This window comes from Stegodyphus dumicola, chromosome 7 (assembly GCF_044657685.1).
Source record: "Stegodyphus dumicola isolate Sdum_Otavi_A_Nest chromosome 7, ASM4465768v1".
Lineage (NCBI taxonomy): Eukaryota > Metazoa > Arthropoda > Arachnida > Araneae > Eresidae > Stegodyphus > Stegodyphus dumicola.
In genome coordinates, this window is record NC_140774.1 from 34,403,927 (window position 1) to 34,430,708 (window position 26,782).

General features: G+C 33.9%; 1 protein-coding gene across 1 annotated transcript; it reads right to left on the reverse strand.

The window, feature by feature from the left end:
• Positions 1–239: 239 nt before the first annotated feature.
• On the reverse strand, positions 240–26,426 carry LOC118200915 (invertebrate-type lysozyme 2-like). The gene is made up of 4 exons (XM_035372907.2): positions 26,358–26,426; positions 16,862–16,929; positions 8,553–8,688; positions 240–460 (listed from the first exon to the last, which is right to left on the reverse strand). The coding sequence occupies exons 1-4, from the start codon at positions 26,416–26,418 to the stop codon at positions 249–251; spliced, it is 477 nt and encodes a 158-aa protein (XP_035228798.2). The 5' UTR covers positions 26,419–26,426; the 3' UTR covers positions 240–248.
• Positions 26,427–26,782: the final 356 nt, after the last annotated feature.

Consider the following 26,782-nt stretch of genomic DNA (forward strand, 5'->3'; position numbering starts at 1 on the left):
TAAAACGTTTTTAACCGGAATAGAAATATAAATTATAGTCATATTTTGGCCTCTATACATATTAAATTCTAATTGCGCCAAGGAAGATCTGAAAAATATGACATCTTTAGTTGAATTCCGTGGCGTTCACATACGACGACATTTTCTATGGATCTGGCGATCTTTCTCGAGAGTTACTTATAATCTTCAGTTATTAATTCTTTTAATGTATTGAAATAAAATCATTCCAAACATCCATCTCATGTATCTTATAATTTATTGAAACAAGTATCAAATCGTCTGTAATAAGATGTGGTGGTGACCCAGGAATCCTTGCAATCGCCGGCGCCAGTCTTGTGAATTCGCACCCAGTCATCGCAATCCACCCTACCGTTGCCATTGCAGTCTGTTCCCCATTTCTCCATATAACCTAGGACGGTCTTTCCAGCACAGAATTTGTCGTTCAAACATTTCTTATAATCTGTAAATAAAAGGAAATTTATTTTAAGAAGCAATAGTCACAAAAGTGTTTACGGCGTGTCGTTCCGAATATTAGGTAAACTTATACTTTTGAATGTCTTAGAGGGCACACACACACACGCGAAAAAAAAAAAAAAAAAAAAAAAAAAAAAAAAAAACTTGTATATAAAACAGTCTTGCATACTGTGCAATTCAAATAGTTCAGAAGCTTAAATACCGAGCAGAGAAATAAAACTAACTAACAAATGTGCTGTACAGAATTTTGTAAGGTGAACGACTTTCGCCTTGCATACGATCCAATATACTATTAAAAATAACATTTTGGAACTACATAAAGTGTTTCAATTGTTGGAAGATATTATCATAGTCTGTCGTTATCTTAATAAACAAGATGTGCAAATGTATAAAGGGTAGTGTATAGCTTGAGAAATACCTGCTGAAACTGTAGATGTAGAAGTGATAGATTTCTTCATGCAGGCAACCAGAGCTGTGGGCACATGCTTGCCAATATCTTAGTGAACTATGTAAGGCTGACGTTCTTAACTGCAGTGATATACCCTGTTTCAGTTGTTATGGTTCATCAGCGGCCGAGCACGAAATCACTGAATGCTGGTTGTTCGATCGGGGTTCCAATCCCAGCGAACGAGCTGGCTTCATGTGCGTTTTCGTGATTTTCCTCATGTGTAACGTGTATACGAGCCAGTTTCCCTCAGAAAGTCCTCCACGAAGGAATTCATCCCTTTAGGCAGATAGCCCTAGTGTGCTTTACCATGATCAAATAAAGCAAACCAAATCTTTCAGCTATTATGCAGAGGTGACAAACTTTTAGGAGAGATAGAGTACACCTAGACGATGAGAAATCACATAGGAATGCATGGTCGGAAACGCTTTCCTAGCGCGGTAGTGATGAGACAAAAGTCAAGAAAGAAAGGAAAAGTACAGGGTGAGAAAACACGTCTATTAGTCGCAGTACAACAAAAATATAAAAAACACAACATAAAGAGCCAACGCTTATCATCAGAGAAAAGTGTTCGAAATTACGACCTGCACCGTGATGTAAGAACCATGCGTCATGCATCTCCCATGAGATCTTCCATTCGTGGTGTAGATCTTTCATGCGCCAGAGAATTGAGGCCTGTATCACGGTACGGGGTCGTAATTTCGAACGACTTCTTTAATGTGTCGTCACTGCCGCGCCAGGAAAGCGTTTCCGACCATGCATTACTATGTGATTTCCCATCGTCTATGTGTAGTCTATCTTTCTTGAAAGTTTGTCACAGCTGTACTGATACACTCTGTATTATGCATGGTTTATTGTACAGAACAAGCACAGTCGAACTGCGGCTCTTCCGCAACTTAAATACAGATTTTCTTAATGAACAGTAGTTATATTTTTAAAGGCGAAACATATGTGTATTAGAAAAGTTTTTATACTGTTCAACATGTTTATCATGAACAGTATAAAACATGTTCAACATGAAAGGAATATTTAAAATTAGGCAAAAAGGCAACTTTAATTTGGAGTAGATTTCGAGTGAAAAATCTATCAAGTTCGAAAGCGGTCAGACACAGGTTCTTTTTCTTCAAAAGCGAAAATATCTTTGCAAACATTTTTGTGTCTGAAGAAGAGACTTGTATCTGATTGGTCTCGAAATCTATGTTTACTGTTATCATTATCATTTTTCTGCCAAAGTATAGGGAACTATGTCTTATTGCAAATTCTAAGATAAACAAAGGTTGTTTTTTCCCTCTAATTTAAAATTTTACATTGGTGTATTTCTCTTCAGACATGGCATGAATAATCTTTGGCACTTTAGGAAAGAGTCTACTTCACCCTGAAATGCAATCAAATTTAGAGATATCGGATTAGGTAATCAAAGCAGTGCATAGAAGCGTAAAGAAAAGCACGAAGAAAAAATGATATTAGGAAAGATTTTGTTCGTTATAGAAAATGGTCACGTGTTATGTCAGAACCCTGTTTTAACTCAAAAAACAAGTAATGCCACATTTATGTTTAAATTCAGAATTAAAAACAGATATCACGATAGTCTTAGACAAGCGACTAAAGGTGCTGAAGATATATATTTAAAAAAGAATGAGAATAATATTGTAAAAAGCAGTTGAGTATTGCACAGAATAAGTTTTTGCTCCTGGCACAATTACAGTCAAAATCGTTTGTTTCTTCTTGTTCATTTAATGAAAAGAGAACTAACTAGTTGAACTTCTTATTTCTCCCGCTGTAGCATTTACTTTTTATAAGTACAAATCAGACTTAACAAAGAGTGAACGAAACTGAAACTGCCAATTGTTTAACCCTTTGTACTCGAGAGATGACTTTCGGTAACCACTGATGCGGTAACTCGAGAGGTGGAGAGGTGTGTCTCGATTATCACTCTGTTTCGTGAGACGATTCGAGCGGTAACGATGTTTATTTAGATTTGGTTTGAGCAACATTGTTTCATGAGTGTATTCAACAATGCGTGCCTATAAAATGTCTGCCAATCTTTAAGCTTAAATACGTTTTTACTTCCTTGTACGAAGTAAAGAAGGTATTGTAATCACGAAAACTTCCAGGTGCCATATTTCAAAGGAAATATCCATTTTGACGGCTATCGAATGCAATTTAACGATGTTTTTGCGTGACTTCTGCACGTATGGACAGAATAAATAATCTTTTTCCCCAAACGGAATTATAAAACTGATTTCAAATCGATTCAGAAAAGATTTTTCGTGCCGTCTGTACGTACGTATTATATATCTGGCATAAATCAAAAACGAATAGCCTCTGAACGTTGAAATTTGTAGGTGGGGCTGCTATAACATGTAGATGTGCACCTCTCTTTTTGGTTGTAATCGGCTGCACCAAAAGTATATAAATATCTGTATATATGTTGTATGATCTTAAATTCACTTCGAAAACAAGTTTTTCTAATACTTGCACAATAGCTGCAAAGTAAGATAATAATAATTTATTTACTAAAGAAATATTGATTATATTATTTCCTAATATAAATTTAGTAGAAGCATAAAAAAAGAGTGAACCCATATGTAGGAAGTTTAATTCCGAAAACTGTGTTTTAAAGTAACTTGAATGTAAATTATTAAAAATGTTTTACGGGGACGAATTAAATCATGAATGACAAAATTTCAAACTTTGAAAAAGAAATTAAATTAAAAGCAAGTAATTATCGCTATTGATCGGAAATTAGTTGACTTTTCAAGGGGATCAAACCAACTCCCGTTCAATGAACAATAATTAATAAATAAGAAGGTGTTTCGTCTTTTACTCAAGTAAGAATGGTTACGCCAAACTGGCAAATTAAGTGAGGCCTAATAGTTCCGTGAAGTGATGGGATTTAGAACCAAAGTAGAGTACCAAAGAACTCATTCTGAATTAAGCATTTTCGCTAATACAAATTTTGAGTGAAAAGCAATTTATGTAGTAAAATTTATAAAATACTTGAATAAATGTCCCCCGACACCTTCGCTTTTATGCATGTTAATTAAAAACTATTTGTATAAAAATTAAACAGTGGTAATCGTAATTGGTGGTGGTGTTGGTGTATTTAATAATGGCAAAGCACACGAGGGCTATCTGCCTAAGGGGAGGGATGCCTTTCGTGTAGGACTTTGTAAGGCAAACTGGCTCGTATACACGTTACACATGGGGAAAACCACGAAAACGCCCATGCAGCCAGCCCGTTCGCGGGATTCGAACCTCGGACCGAACTACCAGTGCTCAGCGACTTTACCGCTCGGCCGCTGGTCGGCGTAATCGTAATTGGAATTATGAAATAGAACTCGAAGCAATTCAAATAAACATTAGAAAAGTAAGAAAAATAATGCTATCTTTGCAAAAACAAATCAAATAACAAAAATTGAATAATAAAAATTGAAAAAATTAATATATATATAATAAGAAAAAATTTGAAATCTACATGAACATATAAACGGCCAGAAAATGCATTAAGTGTTCTTTCTAGTGGGATGTCGGTAAAGTGTTTTCTTCGGTGTCTTGCTCAGAAGGGGTGTGTGTGCGAAATTCCGGTTATCGGCAGCGGGGATACTTTGAATTATTTCAGTCGGCGAAACTTGTGAGAAGTAATTTATGGGACATGGCAGGGACTAGGAATGCTTGAGGGACATTTGTTGCGGAGGTCTTATGCGAGTGAAAACGTCTGATAAAGTTTTGAATATACTAACTAGTGAATGGAAATTAATTAATTTCTGGCTAATTGCCGTGTCGGAACGAGGTAGAAATTTAGAAAAAGAAAAAAGTAATTTTTACTGTCAATGAGCTATTTGACAGACTAAAGATTATGAAATAGGCTCAGCATAAGAAATTAGTAACAGCATAAGAAAAGTCTGAAAACAATTAGCTTTTTACATTATATACAATTTTGTAATTACATTATGTCCAAATCCTTCAACTGATAGTCATTTAACTTATACCGCCTTCTCAGGTTTAGGAACCAATTATCATATCCCTATCAGTTAAATGATTTAGAGTGAGTATTTAACGCCTGCTCTTTTAAGACAATGATTTAGAGTGAGTATTTAACGCCTGCTCTTTTAAGACAATGGTTAATAAATCGATTAGGTATTATATTATTTTTGAGAATTTTAATAAGGAGCAAAATTTCGCGTTGTAGATCTATCGTATCTGTGCAAATATTTCTAATACGTTGTATTTGATTTATTATTGAATTACTAATAACATTTTTAGAGATGTTGGATGTCCAATTTATTATTTTGTTAGTATTGAAACTGAAGTTTCTTGTTTGTCAAACAGAATTTTTTTTTTAGTTAATGATTTGAAGATCGAGATAGTCGATGTTATTTTTCGAATTATTAGTTTTATTAAGTGTAAGGCGTTCTGGATAAATCTCGGAGTATTCAATCTTATTAAAATTATTAAATGTAATAAGATCATCTATATATCTGTAAGTGTGCTTGTAATAATTTAACTCTTGCTGTTGTAATTTTTTTTTTTTTTTTTTTTTTTTTGAAGTTAAATTCTTTGATAAATAAAAAGAGATTACAGATCGAGGTACTGGAATGGGAGCCCATTGGAAGTCCTTCGACTTGTTTAAAAAATTGATTTTGAAATTTAATGTAGTTATGAAAAAGTGTGCATTTTAGGTAGGTTTACCATTTACTAAGATTCATTATCGTGAGCATATCAGGGAAGAGTTTAGGCAGATCTAGTAGACTAGTATAAATTTCTTCTAAAGGAACTGAGGTATATAAGTTTTCAAAATCATAGTTAATGTTTTGTATGTCAATTGTTTGAATGGCATTAGTGACAGGAGTGTTATTATGGATGATCTAACAATAGTTATGATTAGTGTTACAATCATTGAAAATAAATTTACAAATTTTTTTAAGTTGAATTGAAAAATAATAGTCTGCATTTTTCGTGTAGTTATTAGTTCCATTTGCTATAAATCTGAATTTTAATGGTGTTTTATGGAATTTGGGAAGTGCATAGAGGTTAGTAAATCTGTTCTAGCTTGGATTTAAAGAGATATTTAGTTTTTTTATGAAAAGTTTTAATTCTGTTTATTATAGATGTTTCTGTAAGGTTTGCTAATTGATAAGTAGTTGCGTTGAAAGTACTTTATGAATAATTGCTGCGTAAAATTGTTTTCATATAATGCTAAAGTTATTATTTGCTTTATCTATTTTTGTAATAGTAATTTTTTTTAAAAAAAATTATATCGTACAGAAGTTGTGACCAATTTAATGTACTTTTAAACTTGAGGTAATTAAGTGCGATGGATATGCGTTTAAGTATTTCATCTTTCCATTTTAAAACGGTATCGATAGGTAAATTCAGTTGATAGCTTGCTTTAACTATAAATTCGTTGATGCTGCTTTCGAAAGTCTTGTTACAGTAATTTTTATTTATGTGTATGACTGGTCTAAAGTTTACTCAATAACTCATTAGTGTTTTTAGTTGATCGTTTTGTATGATATTCAGGTTGCCAGTAATTATGTGCTGATGATGAGCATCTAAGTAAGCACTGTAAATTGGTAATTTGCAATATCATTCTGCTGACTCATCTATTTCATGGTGGTTAGTAAGCAAGTTGCTTAACGTCTTTTGATATTTAAATGCAACTATTGGTATGGTGTCTACAGCTGAGAAGTAAACTTTACAATAGTTGAAGATTCTAGAGAATCGAATATTGTCAATCTGCGGATGCAGAAAATTGACTTTAAAATAAATTTTGTGTAGAGCCAGACAATTAGAAAGTCTGAATTTACAAAAATCGAGAACCACATCTTTAATAATTTGTGTTTCGTCGTAGTTTTCATGAATGAATTTTTTCGGTTTTGTAAGGAATTTATTAATACAAGAGTGTAACCAGTTGAGAAGTTTCTTGGGGAAGTTTTCAGAGTTTAAAAAAAAAAAAAAAAAAAAAAAAAAAAAAAAATTCAATTGTTTTTTTAATGTAATTGTATCCAAAGTGGGTAAAAATCTCGTATTATTTAATTTGCTTCCTCTTTTGCCTCTTTGCGTTTTGTTTCTGTAAAGCTTAAATTGGCTGAAAATGGATTTATTGGAAGGATCTCTGTGACTATGTATATAAGTGTTAAGTCCATAGGGATAAAGTGAACGTTGTTTTAGTATATAGAGTGATTTCTGAAAAATTCTTTCTTTGTGATTGGGTATTATGTCTAAGATCTGAAGTTGAATAGAGTTGAAGTCATGGTGTTTAAAGTGCTCTAATTCTACTGTATTGATCTGTGAAGGTGTACTGAGCTCTATGGTTATTGATTCGAAAGTTAAGATTGTTTTTAGTTTGTCCCATATATTTAATATGTCAGGTGCTGCAGGTAATCATGTAAATACTGTTAAATGTTTTTCATTATATATATCCACTCTGTTACTCGGCACCGTGAGCTCGGTTTCTTTATTCTTATATGTTTGCAAATTGTGCATTTTTTGCTTTAAAAATGATTGAATTATGTTGTTCTTATCTTCCGGTTAAGGTTTTTGTACCTTTAGTTAACCTGCATGTTATAGCTGTAGAATTATCAACAATTTAAAAGATGCTTAATACGGCTAAGCCTAATTTTTTTACCATGTTTACATTTGAAACTCAGCAGAATAGTGGATTTGTTCCTAATCTACAGAAACTAAGCTTCGAAGCAACAAAAAAACTTCTTCTTTTATTTTTGCGAATTAAACTACGCTTAATTTATTCTGGAATTATCATTATTAAGTTATTAAATTTATCCCATATATTGACTCAGCGCCTACAACAAATTAAGTCAGTTTCTACGCCTTCAGTGTCTTTTTGCCGAGTGAGACCAAAAGTAAACTTTCGGTTTTGTGCACCGAAAAATCTGCCTTCTTGCCCGCTGGCACTTACTTGTTTTTTGCGTAGAAACTGTAATTTGAATTGTAAAAAAATATTTTTAGTTGTTTTAATTGTATTTGGTGTTTTATATTTTTCTATATCTTTCAATTTTTAATATAGATATTTTGAATTTTTATATATTTTTGCCTTGCGCGAAATGAGAACTGAATTAATTGAATGAGAAATATATCTTTAATGAAATCCGAGGAAATACGTTTAAATGAAATACAGGAAAAAATACGTAATGTTATGTAATGTATTCACTAGGCATATTTTATAGCATTATTTGTGAAAGATGTCATTACAAACAAACAATGATCTCTTGCTTTCTTCTAGCAACCCTTTATTCTCAGAATAGTTCTGAAATTTATTTGGTCAACTGATCTTGTTTTTTAGAAGTCATGTTAGATGAAACAGTGTAATTTAAATAGCGGCGGATACACGCGGAAAGTACACCGTTCTCCTCTTCTGGAATACAGTCTTTGGTACTAAGAACATTTCCTGAACATTAAGAAGAACATTCCCCTTTATTATTAAAAATCTTAAACGAACAGAAATGTGAGCATAAAAATTTAAATATGCATTTTTTTAATGTTAAGGCTGCTTTCTATTTAAAATAAAAGTAACTTGATGTTTATACAACATAGAAAAATAACCACGAGTATTGAAAAATAACTACACATCATATAAAAAGTATGAAAATATGCAAAAGTGAAAATTTACCATCAGAGTCGTCAGGATCTTCGCCAAGCCTACCAGCATCATCCCAATAATTGTAGGAAATATGGTAAGGGCCACAATAGTAATCGCTTACTGCCATGTAAACACAACCTAAAGTCATATTGCACCCACTTGCAGCCTTAAAAATAAAATTGCCCTCATGAAATATTTGTAGGCAGAGACTAAGTACAAATATGCAATGTCATAGTTACATGTTCAATTTTTTAAGACTGATTGCATGAAAGAAAATAAAAGCTTTACTCGTAAAATGTGGCTACATCTTTAATTATTATTGATTTTAGACACATATCAATAACGAAATTTCTCAAAATAAGATTTTGAAACCAGTTTTGACTTTATGAGAAAATGATTACTGACCTACTGACGTATTAAAATTGGGAATTTTATACCGTCTCTCAGAACAAACACCTGAAAAATGAAAACGTTCATTGTATTTTAATGTTCAAAAAATATTTTATATTATTAAGTTCAAAATTCATGGAGATATTCTAGAACGAATTCTCTCAGGGACTCATTTTTTGTGACTATGGCTTTCGCGAATGACATTCAGGAGGTAACTTAGCAGCCTTACCTCCTCCTTATTTTACGGCATTTTTTTCTCCACTTTCCTTGTGGTGTCGTTTAAAAAATGATAGACCCTCTCAAGATGCGTTTAACTGCGATAGTGGAGTAATTATACTGAAATCTCTTACTGAATTAGTAAATTTCTAGTAAACTTCAGCGTGTTTCGTGAAGAATTTGAGAATGTTAGGGCCTTAAAATGTTTCCCCGAGCGAGAGAACTTAGACATGATTAAAAAGTGAAATGCACAGTATCAATAAAAACAAGGTAGATCCGGGACAAGTCAGGAGAGGGACTTCGAAAGGCACTGGTCGGAGTCTTGGCAAAGAGAGAATTCGTACGATATTCGGAAAGAAGCAGTTCTGTTCAGCCGACGATGAATGGGGACACTTGGTTTTTGATTATTGAACTGAGAGAGCTGAGTTGGCTTATGATCACATGCGCATGAAAGAGGAATCAGGCGAGATACCATAAATTGGCAAACTAATTAATAAATCAGATGGGATATTATGGTACAAAGGCTAGGAATTCAGTTGCTTAATTAAAAAATGAGGATCACTCAGGGATTCACTTTATTGGTGAGACCAGGTCTCACGATGCCGAGGGACCCAGTGATCTTTTCTTTTTCCCTTTTACTCCCTTCTACTTTTTCTTTTTTCCCCCTAGTGTAAGCTTCCTAGTGTAGTTTCCCTTCTTGGAGGTTAAAGCGCTGTGGAGTGTCTGTTAGAAACCTTTTTGTCTTTGGCTTCTCATGGAGAGAAAACTGCCTATGCATTTGCTTGAGGACACACTCGTAAAGCTGGAAAGGATGATCTTAGCAGTTGAGTGGGGAGGTACGTTTTCAATACATTACTTTATCCTCTGCTTCAGAGTGAAACGGAAGACATTTAGCTGCTCACTGCAGTGTCAATCAGCTGGTCACCAGTCTTTGTTTTGGAGGCTTGAGGATAAATGACCGGGCGTTCCTAATTTTCGGAAAGCGGATCGTGGGGCTTCAATGGGCATATAGGCTCGGCTATCCGGGGCGCAGGTATTAACATCCCTAGTTGGAATCGTGTTGGTTAAGACTCTCAAATATGGAGTCTATAATCTACCAAGTTCTGATGAAAATGCCTCTATCCCAAAGCAAGTAAAGATAAATGTAAATACAAAGGGAAATAAAAATCCACCATGATTCCTTGTTATCAGTAACACAAAAGTAAGTGTCAGTATTCCTCATACAGAAATATATTATTACGGATTTAGTATTTAAATAGCTAAATGTTAGTAAAATTATAAATTAAATTGTTTTATTTTATATAGAGATGTGACTATAGAGGATGTGAGAAATTTCAACAGCAGAAAGTGACTCCCAAAGCTAAAACGTTCAATGAACGTATAGTGACGAATAAATCATATGCTCAGGCATTAACTACGGGACTCGCTCCGGAAGCTATGAAAATAATGACAGAGGCCAAACAAATGTTCCAACAACTAAGTATGGCATTTTTCCTATCTTGTTCATTTGCGGTTTTGCAGCTGAAGATGGTGGTTCGGTAAAACCATCGAAACTAGTCCTGTGAAAATTTTGTAAATATAACGCTGATTTTTTTTGTTGTTTGACTTCTGAATTAGTATTTATTCGGCGTGTTATTGTGTCTTAACTGTAACTAACTGTTCAAATTACTTCAAAATCAAGACTTTCCCACTTAATTAGTGTCTATTAAATAATGATCACGATAGTATCTACTTTCAGTGACACCAAACTCAAGCAGCAAGCGTCTGAGCCTCATCTTAGTTTACGAGCTCTTCTTCCCGTGCCTTGTATTTATCTCCTGACGTATTTGGACTAATATGCATATGTAAATAATTTAGAAGACTTATTTATATAATTAATTTTACTATTTCTACGTTCACATATGTTTTGTATTGTATTTAATTGCAATTTTAGCGAGGTATTCCTCAGAAGACTCGCAACCAATGATAAGTCAGCTTGCAGCCCACGTGACAACTGGTCACGCCCCTTCGCCATTAGCTCCTGCCCTTCTGGACTCACACTTCGAACTTATTCTCTTTTCAGCGCCCAAAGAGCAAACATCTCATGACAGCCGGAACACATCAAGCAGAATGCTTGATAATCTCGGCATAAGTGTAACTTGGAACTTGGAACTTCAGTTCGTTAGTCAGTTAGTTATTTTATGAGTTTTGTTTAGAAAACTGCTGTTGTGAATTCGCGGTGAAATCGGATTAGCTTTCTATGTTTTGAATTCAGTTCTATTGAACGTTTGAGTAGTTAAAAAGATAACTACTGTAAGATATCGCAATATTGTACGCATATCTGTGGAAATTTAAGTATTTTGTTTTATTTCTTGAGATAATAATAAATTTTTATTCACTTTTATCGGAATATTTTATGCCGTTATAGACCCGTTATGAGGGATGACAAATCCACCACTAAAGTGAGGATGATCTTCGATGCTTCTTCAAAAGAAAATCAGTTTAAATCTTTAAATGATTGTTTATGGCCAGGGCCAAATTTAAAGCAGCCATTTTTAGATATTATTATCAATTTTCGAAAACATGAAGTCGCATTCTATGCGGATCTAGAGAAGGCTTTTCTCCAAATGGCTTAACACCAGAAGACCAAAATTATCTAAAATTTTTGTGGTTTGATGATATGGCAGTTGACTCATTCAAAATTCTAAGATTTACGCGCGTACCATTCGATGTTACTTGTAGCCCCTTTATTTTAGCTGCTACTATCAAATATCATATTCAGAAATATACGAAAGAATATTTTAAAGTTTATGAAATGTTAGACATATGCCTGTATGTTGATGATTTAATTTCCGGTTCAAACTCAGATGAAGAGGCGTACTATTTATCTCCTACTGCCGTTAAAACTATTAAAGTTTCTGGGATGCATTTGTGGAAATTTAATTCTAATTCTAAGAAACTAAAAGAATCGTGAAAGGAAATATGTTATGCAAGGAACCAGAAGATTCTGATCTCCATTTGAAAGTTTTAGGAATATTATGGAATACCGATTCTGATACCTTTCAACTGGATGCTCAGCCTCTAATAGATAACCTAGAGAATGTCAAACCTACAAAGCGTTGTGTTTTAATAGGGTTTATATCCCCATTCACCATACGAATTAAAAGCTTATTGCAAGAATTTGTAAAAGAGGTTTGGTCTGGAATGATGAGTTACCTCTAGGTTTAGAAAATGAATGGAAGGATTGGTACTCTGAAACGGAACATCTTAAGATGTTAGAGATACCTAGAAAATATTTCGGTACTTTTCCGTTTTGCCGGCGCAGGCGATAAAGTCGCCAATAATGGTACAACTGATGCCATACGGAATATCCTCGCTGGTAACCTTTTACACCACATTTTCAAAACAAGTTGCAGCCATTTCTTAGCAGATTGATTGTTTCTTTCAATACCGGCATAAAATTACACAGAATTTTTACCAGATAGTTCAATTTTATGCCCTAAGGCCACTCGCGGTAATTAAGTCAATTAAGATGTCATCACACCGCTCACCCGAAAGCGAAAATATAGAAAAAGCGAAGTCAAGGGTTAAATTCATCAATTCTAATGAGAATGCACTAGCGAAGTAAAGCACTGCCGTTTTACATAAGCTATTCGTACGAATTGAAGTAATTCTTGCATTTAAACATGTATTCCAAATTAAGCTTTAACTTGAAATTAATGTAGATAATTACTGAGAAAATTAGATTTTTGTAGCGTAGTTTACGTGAGATGAGATCACTTGGGGTCACGTAATACGAACCGGCGAATCAGGATGTTGAACTATGAAAGCATAGTAAATTCTTAAACTAGTGTTATTTTACAAATTTATTGCCTTTATTTATTGGCTTTTTACAAAATTTTAAACGGTATTAAAATGTTTATGCCTTCAAAATTAAAAATTCTTAGAACTAACATTTGTTAACATTTTTTATGCGTATACTGTATGTTGTTGCCAATAAAGTCCGCTTGGCGAGATTTGCGCCGGCGAAACGGGAAAAGTACCAATATTTCCAACGAGAAATGTATTCAATAAATGATCAGGTACAAATCCACATTTTCCGTGATGCTAGTCCTAAGGCATTTGGTGCAGTAGCCTATTTTAGGTACTTCACTAAAAATAATGAAATTAAAATAAGCTTCATCTGGGCAAAAAGTAGAGTATCTCCTGTGAAACGAATTACGCTTCCCCGATTAGAATTAATGGGCGCCATAATTGCCAAAAAGATGTCTAAAACTTTAAAGATGGCACTAGACTTTCAAAATTCGAGATAAAGTTTTGGACAGACTCAACAACAACACTTAAAAAATAAAAGGATCTGCTATGAATTGGAAGCCCTTTGTTTCACACACTGTCAGAGAAATTCAAGCCCTTACTGATGCTGAAAATTGGAACTATTGTAGCGGAAAAGAAATTCCAGGTGATTTAGTGACGCGAGGTGAAAAGCTGATAAAACTTATAGGAAATAACATCTAGTGGCAAGGTCCAGTTTGGTTATCCCTTCAAGAACATTCATGGCCGTCAAAATTAGTAACTGAATTAAGCGAAGATGCGTTAATTGAATAAATGGTGAAACCTCAAAGTACTCAATTATGTTGCATCATAATACAGGAAGCAGTTTTAGATGTTGAAAAATTTAGCAGTCTCAAAAGAGTTTATCACATCACGGCATGGATAATGCGCTTTAAGCATAATTCGAATAAAAGAAACTCTAAGGTTTCCGGTCCATTGACAGCATCAGAACTGTAATGGATTAAATGTACTCAAAAATCGGCATTTAACATTGAAATAGACCAATTAAAATGTGGAAAATCTATCAGTAAGGAATCAAATTTATATAACCTTAATCCGGAATTAGAAGAAAATGGCTTGCTTGTGCTGAAAGGTAGACTTCAGTTCTCTGAATTTCAAGAACGAGAAAAACACCCATAAGTATTTCCAGACAAATAAAAATTTGTTAAGCTGTTGATTATGGATACACATGAGAGATTATATCATTTTGGAGTAGCTACCACATTATCGCATCTTCGAGAGAAATATTATTTTATCATCAAAGGAAGAAGACGAGTGAAATCTGTTCTAAAAACCCGCATAATTTGTAAAACATTTAATGCTGTTCCAGGTAAGGAAGTAATAGCACCACTGCCTAGAGATAGGATTATTGCAACTCCACCATTTGGAAACAACAGGCTTGGATTTTGTGGCACCGATTTATATCAAAAAGTCATCTGGTCCAGAAAAGGCTTATATTTTATTATTTACTTGCGCGGTAATCAGGGCTGTACATCTAGAATTGGTAACAAATTTGAACCCTGACACCTTTATTCTAGCTCCTCGAAGGTTCATTGCACGAAGAGGGCTTTGTAAAATAGTTTACAGCGATAACGTAAAAACATTTATCAAAGCTGATTCACTATTGAAAGAAATTTGAAAGAACATTTCAAAAGAAAATGTTCTAGATTATTTCTCAGAAAACAAAATAACATGGAAATTTATTGTGCCTAGAGCCTCTTGGTGGGGCGGCTTTTGGGAAAGGATAGTTCGCACTGTGAAGACATCACTAAAAAAAGGTTCTTGGAAGGACTTGTTTTACGTTTGAAGAAATATAAACGACACTGACTGAAATTGAGGCAGTTATCAACTCTCGACCATTGTCTACGAACAGACATCCAAACCAAAGCCTTTAACTCTAGCTCATTTTTTTAGTAGGAAAACAACTAACATCATTGCCTCATGGATTGAGTGTAACAATTGGATCTGAATCCAACAGAAGAATGCTTACAAAAATGTTGAAATATCGACAGCAAGCCATTAACCACTTTTGGAAACGATGGAGGAAAGAATATCTGTTGGAACTCCGTTTTGCATATTGAGTCACTCCATCAGAATCCTCATTATTTAAAGTTGGTGACGTAGTGCTGATCCATGACGAAAAGTTGCCGAAGTACCTTTGGAAGTATGGATGTATTAAAGAGCTGTGTTTAGGACGCGATTCAAAAGTTAGATCCTACGTGCTTCAAACACCAACAGGAATTATAAAGAGACCCATTCAATTACTATGAATTTGAACTTGACTAAATGGACTAATATTTGAATAATGGACAGGCCTAAATATTTTTTGCATGTTTTCATTTATTCATATAACTCATTTGTTATTTTTATTATTTTAGATTCCAGCCTTATTGTATTTTGAATTTGAATATTGTTTGCCTAGCGTATGTAAGTATAATTTAGTGCATTTTATTTTTATCCAAGAACTTGAATGCTTAATTTGAAATTAATAAATACTTCACGATTAATTTAGTTTTGGATTTTGAATTAATTATTTTCTTTTAATGATGGTGAACAATAGTGATTCTTCATCTGAAGGCAGTGTGTTGTGACTGCCGTTAGGTAGCGCTGAAGAGCATAACTAAATTTTGTAAACTTTTGTGGCAACTCTGTAGTTTCACTCTGTTCTGAAGAATTGTAGCAAGAACCGACTGAGTCGGTAACAATGATTTGAACTCTCGTTTGAGAGTAATTTTGAATAGTTAAAATTTTGTAAATAAATTTTGTATATAGTTTTAGTCCGTGTGCTGATGTGTTCACATATTGTAGTGACTTTATTGAACCGTATCTTGTGCGGTAAGAATTATTAACCTGCACTGAAGCGGATTATCAGGGTAAATATTATCCTCAAGAAAATGACTATGAATATCCACGAAGAATCAATTAAAGAAGATTTTTTATCCCAAAATTTCTCTATGTCAAAAGTCGGACAATTCACAAGTTCTAAGAAAGAGATCATAAAAAAATTCTGATCTATTTTATTAAACTTAATCAGATTAATACAAAACAAAGAAATTTTTGAGAATGTAATATAATAAACAAAAAATTCATAAGAAGCTCTTCAAACCAAGAAACAGACTCACAGCAATGCTATAAATATTATAGTCACGGATTCGCAAAGCACTTATATTTCAACGAAACCAGGTGGAAGTGACGAATGGATTACGGCCTTTTAATAAAACATGAACATCACCTTACGCTTAAGCACCCCACGACAGCAGTTCCCGTGGGAGTCTGGAATATAATAAAGTTTCTCTAGACTAATAAAAGCTGAGAATAAACTGAACGGGGACAAAATCCCTACAAGTGTTTCGTTTCCAAACCATCTAAAATGACTAAAACTGAAGTTAGAAATTACAGCGAGAAGTTAAAAATAATTACCAAAATCCGAAAAGAACTTCAAGATGTTATGGACTGGCTCTCACACTAAAAACTTGTATGAAAATTAAAATCATATTCCTACTTCGGATTAGGATGAATTGGTTGCCTTACAGCGTTTGGAATATTTTCTGTTTTAATACATTTGAGAAAGATTGAAAACATTTAGTTGGTTCTTGTGCCAAAGGGAAAAAAACTATTTGTGAAAAAAAGAATTTTATCATAAGTTGGAAAAACATAGTACGTGGGCGTAAAAAAGAAATTAGATTTTTATTAGTTGCCGCAACTTATTCTTCTCATAAAATTTTGCGTATTACTCTGGTTCGAGCCGCATTACAAAATAAAAAATATTGCTGATTGTGCTATTAAACAAACATACAACTAATTATAAAAATCACACATCATAGTTTCTGAAGTTTCCTTATCAAATGTTTCTACTAAAATAAAATAATGAAATTATGTTTTTCACAACAAATTATATGCATGATTATTATTTTCAAACTTACCTCACATATGCACTCCAGACATTTCGCCGTTTTCCCAATTTTATCCTTCCCAGTCGGCTTTCCCTCTTCTGCAATAGTAATAAAGATTATAAGTAAATTCATAAGAGGTTTGGGGCTTTTTTCCTTCTAATAATATTTTTTAGTGAACTTTGTATTTGCTTTATAAGAAAACTATTTTTTTTTAATTATCTTATTGCCTCGTGCTTGAATATTTTTTGTTTTGAATAATTTAAAACTTCATAATTTTTTAGTTTAATGTGATTGTAATGAAGTTTTTTAAAGTATTTAATCCCGGGATCACGCAAATATATATGTACCTATGCAATAATGCAAGAGAACTCGCAACTTTACATGCGATTCTTGCAATAAGCGTAATTTACCCACATTCAAATGATGAAAACAGTAGAACCGAGGAAGTTATCAAAGCATCACATCAATTAAATGCAGAAATCATACTCCGCATCCAGGAGAAATGGTGCCACTAACACAACCAAACATAAATCAGAATAGGGCCCACCAGCGGCCGAGCGGTAAAGTCGCTGAACACTGGTAGTTCGGTCCGAGGTTCGAATCCCGCGAACGGGCTGGCTGCATGGGCGTTTTCGTGGTTTTCCCCATGTGTAACGTGTATACGAGCCAGTTTCCCTTAGAAAGTCCTCCACGAAAGGCATCCCTCCCCTTAGGCAGATAGCCCTCGTGTGCTTTGCCATAATTAAATACACCAACACCATAAATCAGAATACGAAGAAATGGCGAACATATCTGCACAGTGGTGAACGAAGACGGAAATCTCCATGCAAAACGAATCATAAATGACCCGCTATATCGATGATCTCAGCTAAGACTTCTGCCAAAAACAAATATCTGACCTTAAGCGATGATGACGAAATGGAGGCATCAATCAACCAAACACTGACAAAGACGGTTTCGAAAACCCCGAAAAGAAAAAGCAGATAGAATTCCGCCTATTGTACTAGTCGATGTTACTCAATAGAAAACACTTCATGACAGAATAAAAGATGCAGGAGCAGGAAGAATAGAAGAGAACATGAAAGGGGGGAGATTTACATATTAAAATCTATACACCCGATAAATATAGAACCATAACTACATAACTAAACAGGAAGATCTTATTTCTTCCATTTGCAAAAGGCAAGTTACATAGGGCTGCTATCAAAAAGTGCCATTTTTAGAAGATACTGAAACAGAAGTTACAAATGAGAACATACCAATTAAATCTAGAAGATAAACAACCATAAAATACGACTATGAAAATCAAACTTCTCCCCAAATTTCTGGTGTAAGTTGTAAAAATAGTTAAAGAGGAGCAAATATAGCAACTCACCCACAAAATAGACCTTGCAATATAGCCCACAAAATAGACGCAGAGCCATTCAAAACTAAGCTCGGTTCCAAAACGTGTCACAGCTGTCAGCGGCACGGCATAGTAAGTCCCATTGTTACTACGAAACAAGGTGTCTTAAATGCGGTCAAGACCGCGAAACTCCTAATTGTAAAAATCCCCCAAAACATAAAGAAAAGTACTCCCAAATTGAATTGACAAGCTACCAAAAGATGATGAATATCTTCCTTCTTTACCTAATACTAAAGTAGAAAAAGAAACAAACCTAAAATCTCAAAACATAAAGTCAAAAAAAAAAAAAAAAAAATGCTACCAGTAATGACATGTGAAATTTCATCATCTGAATCAAAAACAGCTTTCTAATGTCAAAGTTACTTTTTGAAAGGTTCAAAAAATCAAAAAACCAACCTGGACAAAATCCAGACCGGATTGGAGGCTTTCCACCTTTTCATGAATTCTGAATATGGCGAAGAATAATGTCCTACGTAGAAACTACCATTTCTCGAATACGAAGCTTAAACATACGTAGCTTAACATCGCGTTTTTTAATGCGAAAAACATCAAAAGACAAGAAACTGAATTTCTGCATTATCTCATTCATGATCACATTGGCATATTGTTCACAAATGAAATTTTGAAGTTATTGTTCTTAGTCTATATGACAGATATAAAATAGCTGGATACAAAACTTCCCGAAAGACAGACTGCACAACAGAGGAGGAGGTGCCATTATGATTAAAAATCATCTTAAACCAACACTGCAGGACACAACAGGCAATACGTATATTGAACACACCGCTGCGATTGTTCACAGTGGAACTGGAGATTCGTATGTATTCATATTTACATAGTAGTCCTCCACGAAGGCATCCCTCCTCTTAGGCAGATAGCTCTCGAGGCTTTGCCATAATCACACACGCACACACACACATATTTACATAGAATTCTCCCATCAACCGATTAACATACAGACTTAAACTGTATCACATATAACAATCTTCCGTTAGTAATTGCAGGAATATGCTAAACACCCTATGCGGAATGCGCGCATAACAATTTAAAATGGAACCGTATTAGAAAATTATGCAATACACCCCAGAATGAATGTGTATGGACCTGTAAATCCAATAAAATACCATTACGTGGTACCTTCCGATATCCTGGACATTGTAATTACTAAAAAATATTACAAATACTTAGAAGTAACACAGGAACTATGCTACCTGTTAAATTCGCTTTGCTTGGGTTTTGACAAACACAGCAAAACCCCAGCGTATAATAAATTGGGAAAATTCAGGACTATTATAAATATAACAAACGGAAACTCCAGTCTCAGCGATATTGTGGAAATCGAAAATGAATTGCATTAAAATCAATACCAAAATTAGAGACTCAATTAATGCAGCAACAAGAGTTAAAGAAAGCAGCGAAAATCTTGAAGAAATATGAGAAACATCTTGAAGAAAATATGAGACAAAAATAGACTAACCAAGCATTGGAGAAACACAGGAACTCCAGCATTAAAAAGAATGCTTAACCAAGTAAGTCCGAGAAATCTCCAAATTCTTCAGCGAATACAAATCGAACAAATGGGATGAACCCCTTTAAAATGTTCAGTATGAGCCAAATTTAACTTGGAAGATAGCGAGAGCACTAAAAAAACACGCACAGAGAGAACTGGACCTTTAAACACACGAACCGAGCTAGTTTATTCAGAAAAAGCTATAGCGGAAATCATGAGTAAGACTTAAATTAAATATTAAAGCAAATCCAAGTTTTGACTCGGAAAACAGAAAAAGAAGTACAGGAATTCACTAAAAATGAACCATGCTTTGCCCTCACGGAAGTGAAGAAAATTATTAAAAACATTAAAGTGAGAAAGGCACAAGGATTTTATTTATTACCCAACAAGTCAATAAAAGAGCTTTCCTGGAGGTATGATGCTTTAATTTCAACAAATTAATTCTTACCTCAGAATGAATTATTTCCCATAGAACAGTGCGGGTTCCTCCGAGGACACAGTTTAATACATCAGCTAATAAATGTTACTGAATTCAGAGAAGACGCTTTCACATACACAAAAAAACACACATAGTTGGTAATTGACTATTCTTCGGATAACGTTTGATAAGGTATGACATGACAGCCTCCTTTTCAAACTGAAGACTGCTAATAAAGTACAAGTTAGTGCTTCTAGTAAACTACATGAAATTATTCAGATCATACTTAAAGAACCGAACATTTCAAGTGAGAATTGGGAATAAACTTTCGAAGAGAAAAATTATTAGAGGCGTGGTCCAGGGAAGTGCACTAAGACCAGTATTGTGTAGAAGCTACATTAATAGTATGCCAGAGCCTTTAAATTCAAAAGCAGTCAAACACGCTGACGACACCATAATCCTAACAAAATCACTGAAGCCGCATCTCGCCATTGAAAAATTGCAAACAGAATAAACTTTGAAATACACTTTAAGGATTCAAATTAAAACCCAGTAAGTGCAATATAACAATATTCATAAGATATAAAAAAATAACAATTAACATATATATAAAATTTTAGCACGTTCAGATTCCAGTTAACAATAGAATTAAATACTTAGGTGTGCTTCGATGAACAACTATTGTTTAAAGAGCAGGGAATGAACGCACTACGCAAAGAAAATGCTGTAGTAATTGTACTAAATCCACTAATCGGAAGAAATTCAAAGCTAGAAATTAGAAAGACGAGAACAATATATATAACACTAATTAGGCCCATTTTGCTATTATGCTGTACCTGACTCGGCAACCGTCGGGAAAACTCAAATGAAACAAATTAAAGTTTTTCAAAATAAAACCTTTAGAAAAATAATTAATACATTATAGTTTCTAAGAAACAATCAAAATTACAAAGAACTGAAAAGAGAAAATATTCATAATCAAATCCTTATTAAAAGCCCCAATATCTTTAAAAAAAAATGGAATATTCAGAATACAAGCATGTTAGGGAAATGGGGCAATCACGTGATGGCACGACCTTACAGTAGAAAATGCGATTAAGAAGCTAAGATACACCAAAATTCGAAATGATAAATGTGTGAAATCCTCAAATATTCATGAGTAAATGCCTGACAAAGCAGATTAGTCTTTAACTGTAATTAATGAAAACCTGGTAAAACAGATAGTAAATAGTTTTTGATTCGATTTCGTATACATATCAGAAGATTCCAAATACAGTGTGTCAAGATTGTGTTCTTACTCAGCAAAGCGAGTTTGAGACTTTGCAAAATTACTTGACAAAGTAGGCTGTAGACTTAGTTTTAAATATATGTTATCGCTAAAGTGCGGAAATCAGTTATTCTGCAGGTTACCTAGATAATCTGCAGATTAAGTGGGGTGATCCGTTAAGTGCGAAAAACTGTTTCATTTCTTAAATTACCTAGGTAATCCGCAAATTACTTACATAATCTACACATTACCTACTGGATACTCGTTAAAGTGAAACTATGATCTTTGTTGGAACAAAAGTAATGTGCCTGTATCTGTTCGCTTAAATTTGCATAATATTATTTATTTATTTTTCGATACCTAAAAAAAAATAAATTACTACAATCAAACAATCAACAAATTAGTCCATAGAATCAGTCATCAAACAATTAAAAAACTATAACACAAAGAATAAAACGGTTTAAAATAAGCGTGCAGGAATGTTGCTGTTGTTCCAGAAAAGATCATATTTTCAGTTTAACGAGCGCCTAAAAGGCAATATGCAGATTAACAAGTGCCTAGTAGGTAATGTGTAATGTGAAGGGAAAGAAAATAAGAACTTTTGAATTTTAATGATAGAAAAGCTGTTAATGTGCATATTACCTTAGTAAAATGCGGAAAACTCTCGATTTCGCACTTTAACGGAGCAAATCAGTTAATCTGCAGATTAGCCAGATGATGTGCACCTTAACGTCTTTCGAGCTTTAGCGGTAACATATATATAAATCTTCAACTATAATTATCGAATAATATAAACATGTAGCAAATAAGTCTATTAGTATTCGCGCATTCCATTAGAGTATGATATTTCAAACAGAGTTATGTGATAAAGTTTCTTCTGTGAGTTTCCTTGTAAATGGCTAAGCCCCATGCTTGAACAGCACAGTTAAAATCAATAGAATCGGAAAGATCAACTCATCGGCATGGCCACTATTTTAGAGTGCTTTTAGTTTCAATCAAAAACCAATACTTTAGGGCGGAAGCTTTAAGCATGGGTTAAAGCAATTTTTCTGTACAGCAAGCACCATCACGATCAGCGATCAACAGTCAAAGAATCTAAAGAATTACAATTATCCATTTGATTCTGGGAATTATTTTCCAAATTTTTTTGAACTCTTACCTTTGCAGGTTTCAGTTCTACTTTAACCCTTTCTACTTCAGCTGTTTTAGCTCAATTTGCTTTCTTTATTAGTTTTGCAATACCCGTCAACTATTTTAACGCAGGCTTATTCTCGAAAATCAGAAGTGCGGAAGCCTTACGGAACTCCATCAGGAAAGAAAAATAAAACAATAAATAAAAACAAATAAATAAAATTAGTATTAAAATAACAAAAAGTAATAATTAAAACAATAAATAATTAAAATTCAGTAAAATATAGAGAGAAACAAAAATTTAATAAATTATTAAATTAATAGTTAAATAGTAAAATAAATAATATTATATTATTTTAAAGGATTATTAAAAAAGAAAGACCATTCTTTTTCCAGCACACCAATGAAAAAACGCAAAACGGTTAAAACACCACTAATACGAATAGAGAGAGCGCTAGATACAGTTACAGAGTATTGGAAGGGAATTTGGTTCTCCAATCCTTTCGTCAAAAAAATGACGGTTCGCTTAATTTCCATTACCTTTGTCTCTTGCCGAAGGAGAGTATTTTTACCCCTTCCTCCACTCTCCCCTCAATCTCAGTCTCACGTGTCAGAAGGGGATAGCGAGATGGATTTGGTTTATTTGATTATTGCAAAGCATGCTAGGGCTATCTGCTTAAGGGCAGGCATGTCTGCGAGAAGGATCTTCTAAGGAAAACTGGCTCGAAATCACGTTAAATATGGGGAAAAACACGAAAACGTCCATGCAGCCAGCCTCCTCGCCTGGAATCGAACAGTTAGATTTCAGCGATATTACCGCTCAGCTGCTTTTGTCTTCTTGGGAGGGGGGGGGCGAGATGTTACTCTGTTTGCCCTTATATCTATTAATTCCTACCCCTATTTGCACATCAGAAGCTTATACCAACAGTGATTAGTAAATTATTTTTTAAAACGAATTTCGGTTAATGATTGCTAAACCTTCTTTATTAACTTCTTTCTTTTAATGCGCTTTTTAATTTTAATTTAGATATTTATTTTATTTACATATCAAACACAATTTTAGATCGCAAGCAATAACAATAAAGACATCTACTTATTATGTTAGTTAAATTTATGTAATAAAATTATCATTTTCATGAAGTAAACTTCCACATACATAAAACAATGCTTACTTTTCTGCAATAATAAGACATTATTTGTTTTTCATTCGCATCTTCTCTCTTTTTTTAATATTAAATATGTCTGGTGCAGATATTTCGGGAATGATTATTTTAGATACTTAGTGGAGGGTGGGAAGATAATGAACTTTTTAATTAGTGCAATGTAGTATTTTTTGAGCATCGCAAATTAATAACGCAAAGGGGGAAAATTCTTTTTACCAAACAAATATGATTTTGTTTAGAACTTTTAATAATGAATTAGGATGCTAAGAATTTCTTTCCATTTGTCTGAGTTTAAAGCAATAATATTTGGCAAATCCTTGCTTTGGAGCTGTTTGCATATTTCCATGAGAAGTAACTTTTTCTTAACCGAAAGACTCGCTACTTGGAATTTTCTACGTAAGTGAAAATGTGTCAGTTTCCGATAAAGAACATCCCTTGAAGACAACTCTGTTGCTATGCTGACAGTTTAAGTGTGTTCTGCAATTTATCAAAACCCAGCCCTGTCAAAAATACGACAATTTAATTAAAATTCCGTTTGATATTAAACATCGAATCGGATTTCTCATTTGTCTTTTCAATCATTATCGTATTATTTCTTTATCCCTGAAATAAATAGAATAAAACGTTTCCTTTTCAGGCTGTGAGGTATCTTCTCCTTAGAGCATGCCTTCGATGTGCAACGGTAGCACACTCGGCGCGTATTCCAGGTTCGAGTCCCGGCGAAGGCATTGCACATTTTTCTCATCTCCCGCTTCAAAATGACCTAATGACTCTAAAAGACTGTTCAGTCTCACCTCCCTGATATATGAACTGTAAAATGTAGAAAATGCCTCCAGAGGGCAGTGCTGTGCAAAAAAGGAAAACCCAGAGTGTGTTCTCGCTCTGGGGAAGTGAGAGTTCCCGCCGTTGTGGCTAAAGTGTTGAAATAATTATAGAGATGTGAAATAAAGCTGCAGTACTAACTTAAAGTGTTTTCGAGTTATTGAGAAGTTGTGATTTATAATATGAACTTTCATGGTCCGTCCAGCCGGAGTTAGAAACGAATCATCGACATCTAAATTGTGAGTTCGTGAAAAAGAAAGTGTGCTCTTCTTCCGAAACGATTGTGTTGTGTAACCTGTGTTCATAATAATGGAAGAAAAAATTAATTCATTAAAACGTGAAAAAGCTACCCTAATGGGTAAAATCACCCGTTTAGAAACCTTTGTAGAATCGGTGGTTGAACCGATAAGTGAAGATATTATAACCGAATAAGAAGTAAAATTAGAAACTGTGTGCATCGTCAAAGATGTATAGCTGAATTACAAAAGGATTATTTCAAATTGCCTGTAAAGTGTATATTAGTGAAGCAGAATCGGATTTAGAAGAGATGGAGATTCGTCTGGAAAAAATCGAAGATCAAAAACATTCTTACATAAATTAAATGTGAAACTTTCTGTGAAAAGTACTCAGAATGAACAGGGTAAAATAAGTGTTGATAATTGTTCTAAATAAAATAGCCCCAGATGTTAAAGCTTCCAAAATTGAGCTTACCTACATTTACTGGTATGTTTATGAATGGATAACTTTTAATGATTTATTTAAGGCTGCTGCGCATAACAACGATAATTTGTCATGGAGTTTAGCCCTAATATATATAACTAAAATTATGACAATTAAAAGAAAGCATATTTAGTTTTAGGAAAGAAAGCTAATTCTTGTATTCTTCCCAGAATTAAAAAAAGAATTTTACTAAGAGTTGTTCGTGGCTGCAGAACAGTTAGCTACGCTGCCTGTTTAGCAATTGCAGGGCTCCCCGCGATTGATCTTCGTGTTTTGCATAACAAAGAGTTTAAAGATAACATCAGCAAACTTATACTCAATATCAAAATGATGTTTGAGAATCTTCCTCACCTACTGATCGTTTGCAAATTTGTAACTCTCTTTCGCTTTTCTTGTATTGTCTTGGCATATATTATGGACATTGCCTAGAGTACGGTAGACTGAGGTTTCCTTCGAGAAACCGAACTGATTTTTGTGCAGTGTTCTGGCTGCGAACAGACTGTAGTTCAGGTACCACAGGATCAGTTTTGTAAAGAGCTTGTTTATGGAAGGAAGAAAGTCGACCTTTAGGAACCAGGATCATCATGGTTTCTGCTTGCTTTCAAAAAGCAGTACGGCATCAGCGGAGCATTACTTACCACTATTCCGTCTGGGTGGTATAGATTTTATGAAACAGTAAAGCATGTAAGTCAGAAACACTACTGATATCTTAATCAGGCAGTATGAAATTTTCTGAAAGAGAAATATATTCGCAGAAAATAATAATATCAGAACTATGGATTAGAATTCGAAAAATATGTTAGAGCCTTTAAATTAACAATCCAATATTAGCTGTCTTGCTAATTTATAACAGAAATTTATAACTAGAAACAAGGAAATAATCTCTACTTCTCCTAACTTCTTCCTCTTCAAATCTTGAGGAAATGCAGGCTCACTCAGCATTTTAACAGTCTGTAGAAAATTAACGTAGAAAATAATTTTAGCCATGACTTTGAAATAAAAAGGCTAGTACCGTATTCTTAATGAGGTATTAAATATATCTCTAGTTTTAAAAGAAACATACGCTATGAAATGAATCTGAATTTCTTACCAGTTAATAGACTCGAAATCCACACGCAGCACAATACAGCTACAACTCTTTCGCATTTCATTTTGAGATCTAAAATAAAGTTCAGAGATAACGCAAAATGTGCTCTTATATTACCCATAGAAAACACATACAGTAATAAAAAAAAGAGCAGATGGTAATTACTTTAAATAAAGATTACCTCGTGGAATAGTTTATGTCTATTAGATATTACTTCCGGGAGTATCTCCGTTCCCCCCTTCTTTCTTATCCTCTCCTTCCTTTGTATCTCAGGTATTTTACTTGCTCAAGGACGTAAAGGGCAGACGAAAGATTTACAAAATTTCCTTCATGATTTGATATCGAAGCACGCACGTGGATGTCTTCAGCAAAATAAAATTTGCATAATTTACTTCGCAGAGAATTAAGCAAAATCAAGATCGCAGCTA

Excerpts from the sequence above, each read along its gene's own strand:
- LOC118200915 (XM_035372907.2), bottom strand. The coding sequence starts at position 26,418 with ATGAAATGCGAAAGAGTTGTAGCTGTATTGTGCTGCGTGTGGATTTCG. Across the intron at positions 8,689-16,861 it reads GTCTGGAGTGCATATGTGAG|GCTGCAAGTGGGTGCAATAT; the intron begins GTAAGTTTGAAA and ends TTTATTTTTAAG. Across the intron at positions 461-8,552 it reads AGATCCTGACGACTCTGATG|ATTATAAGAAATGTTTGAAC; the intron begins GTAAATTTTCAC and ends TTTTATTTACAG.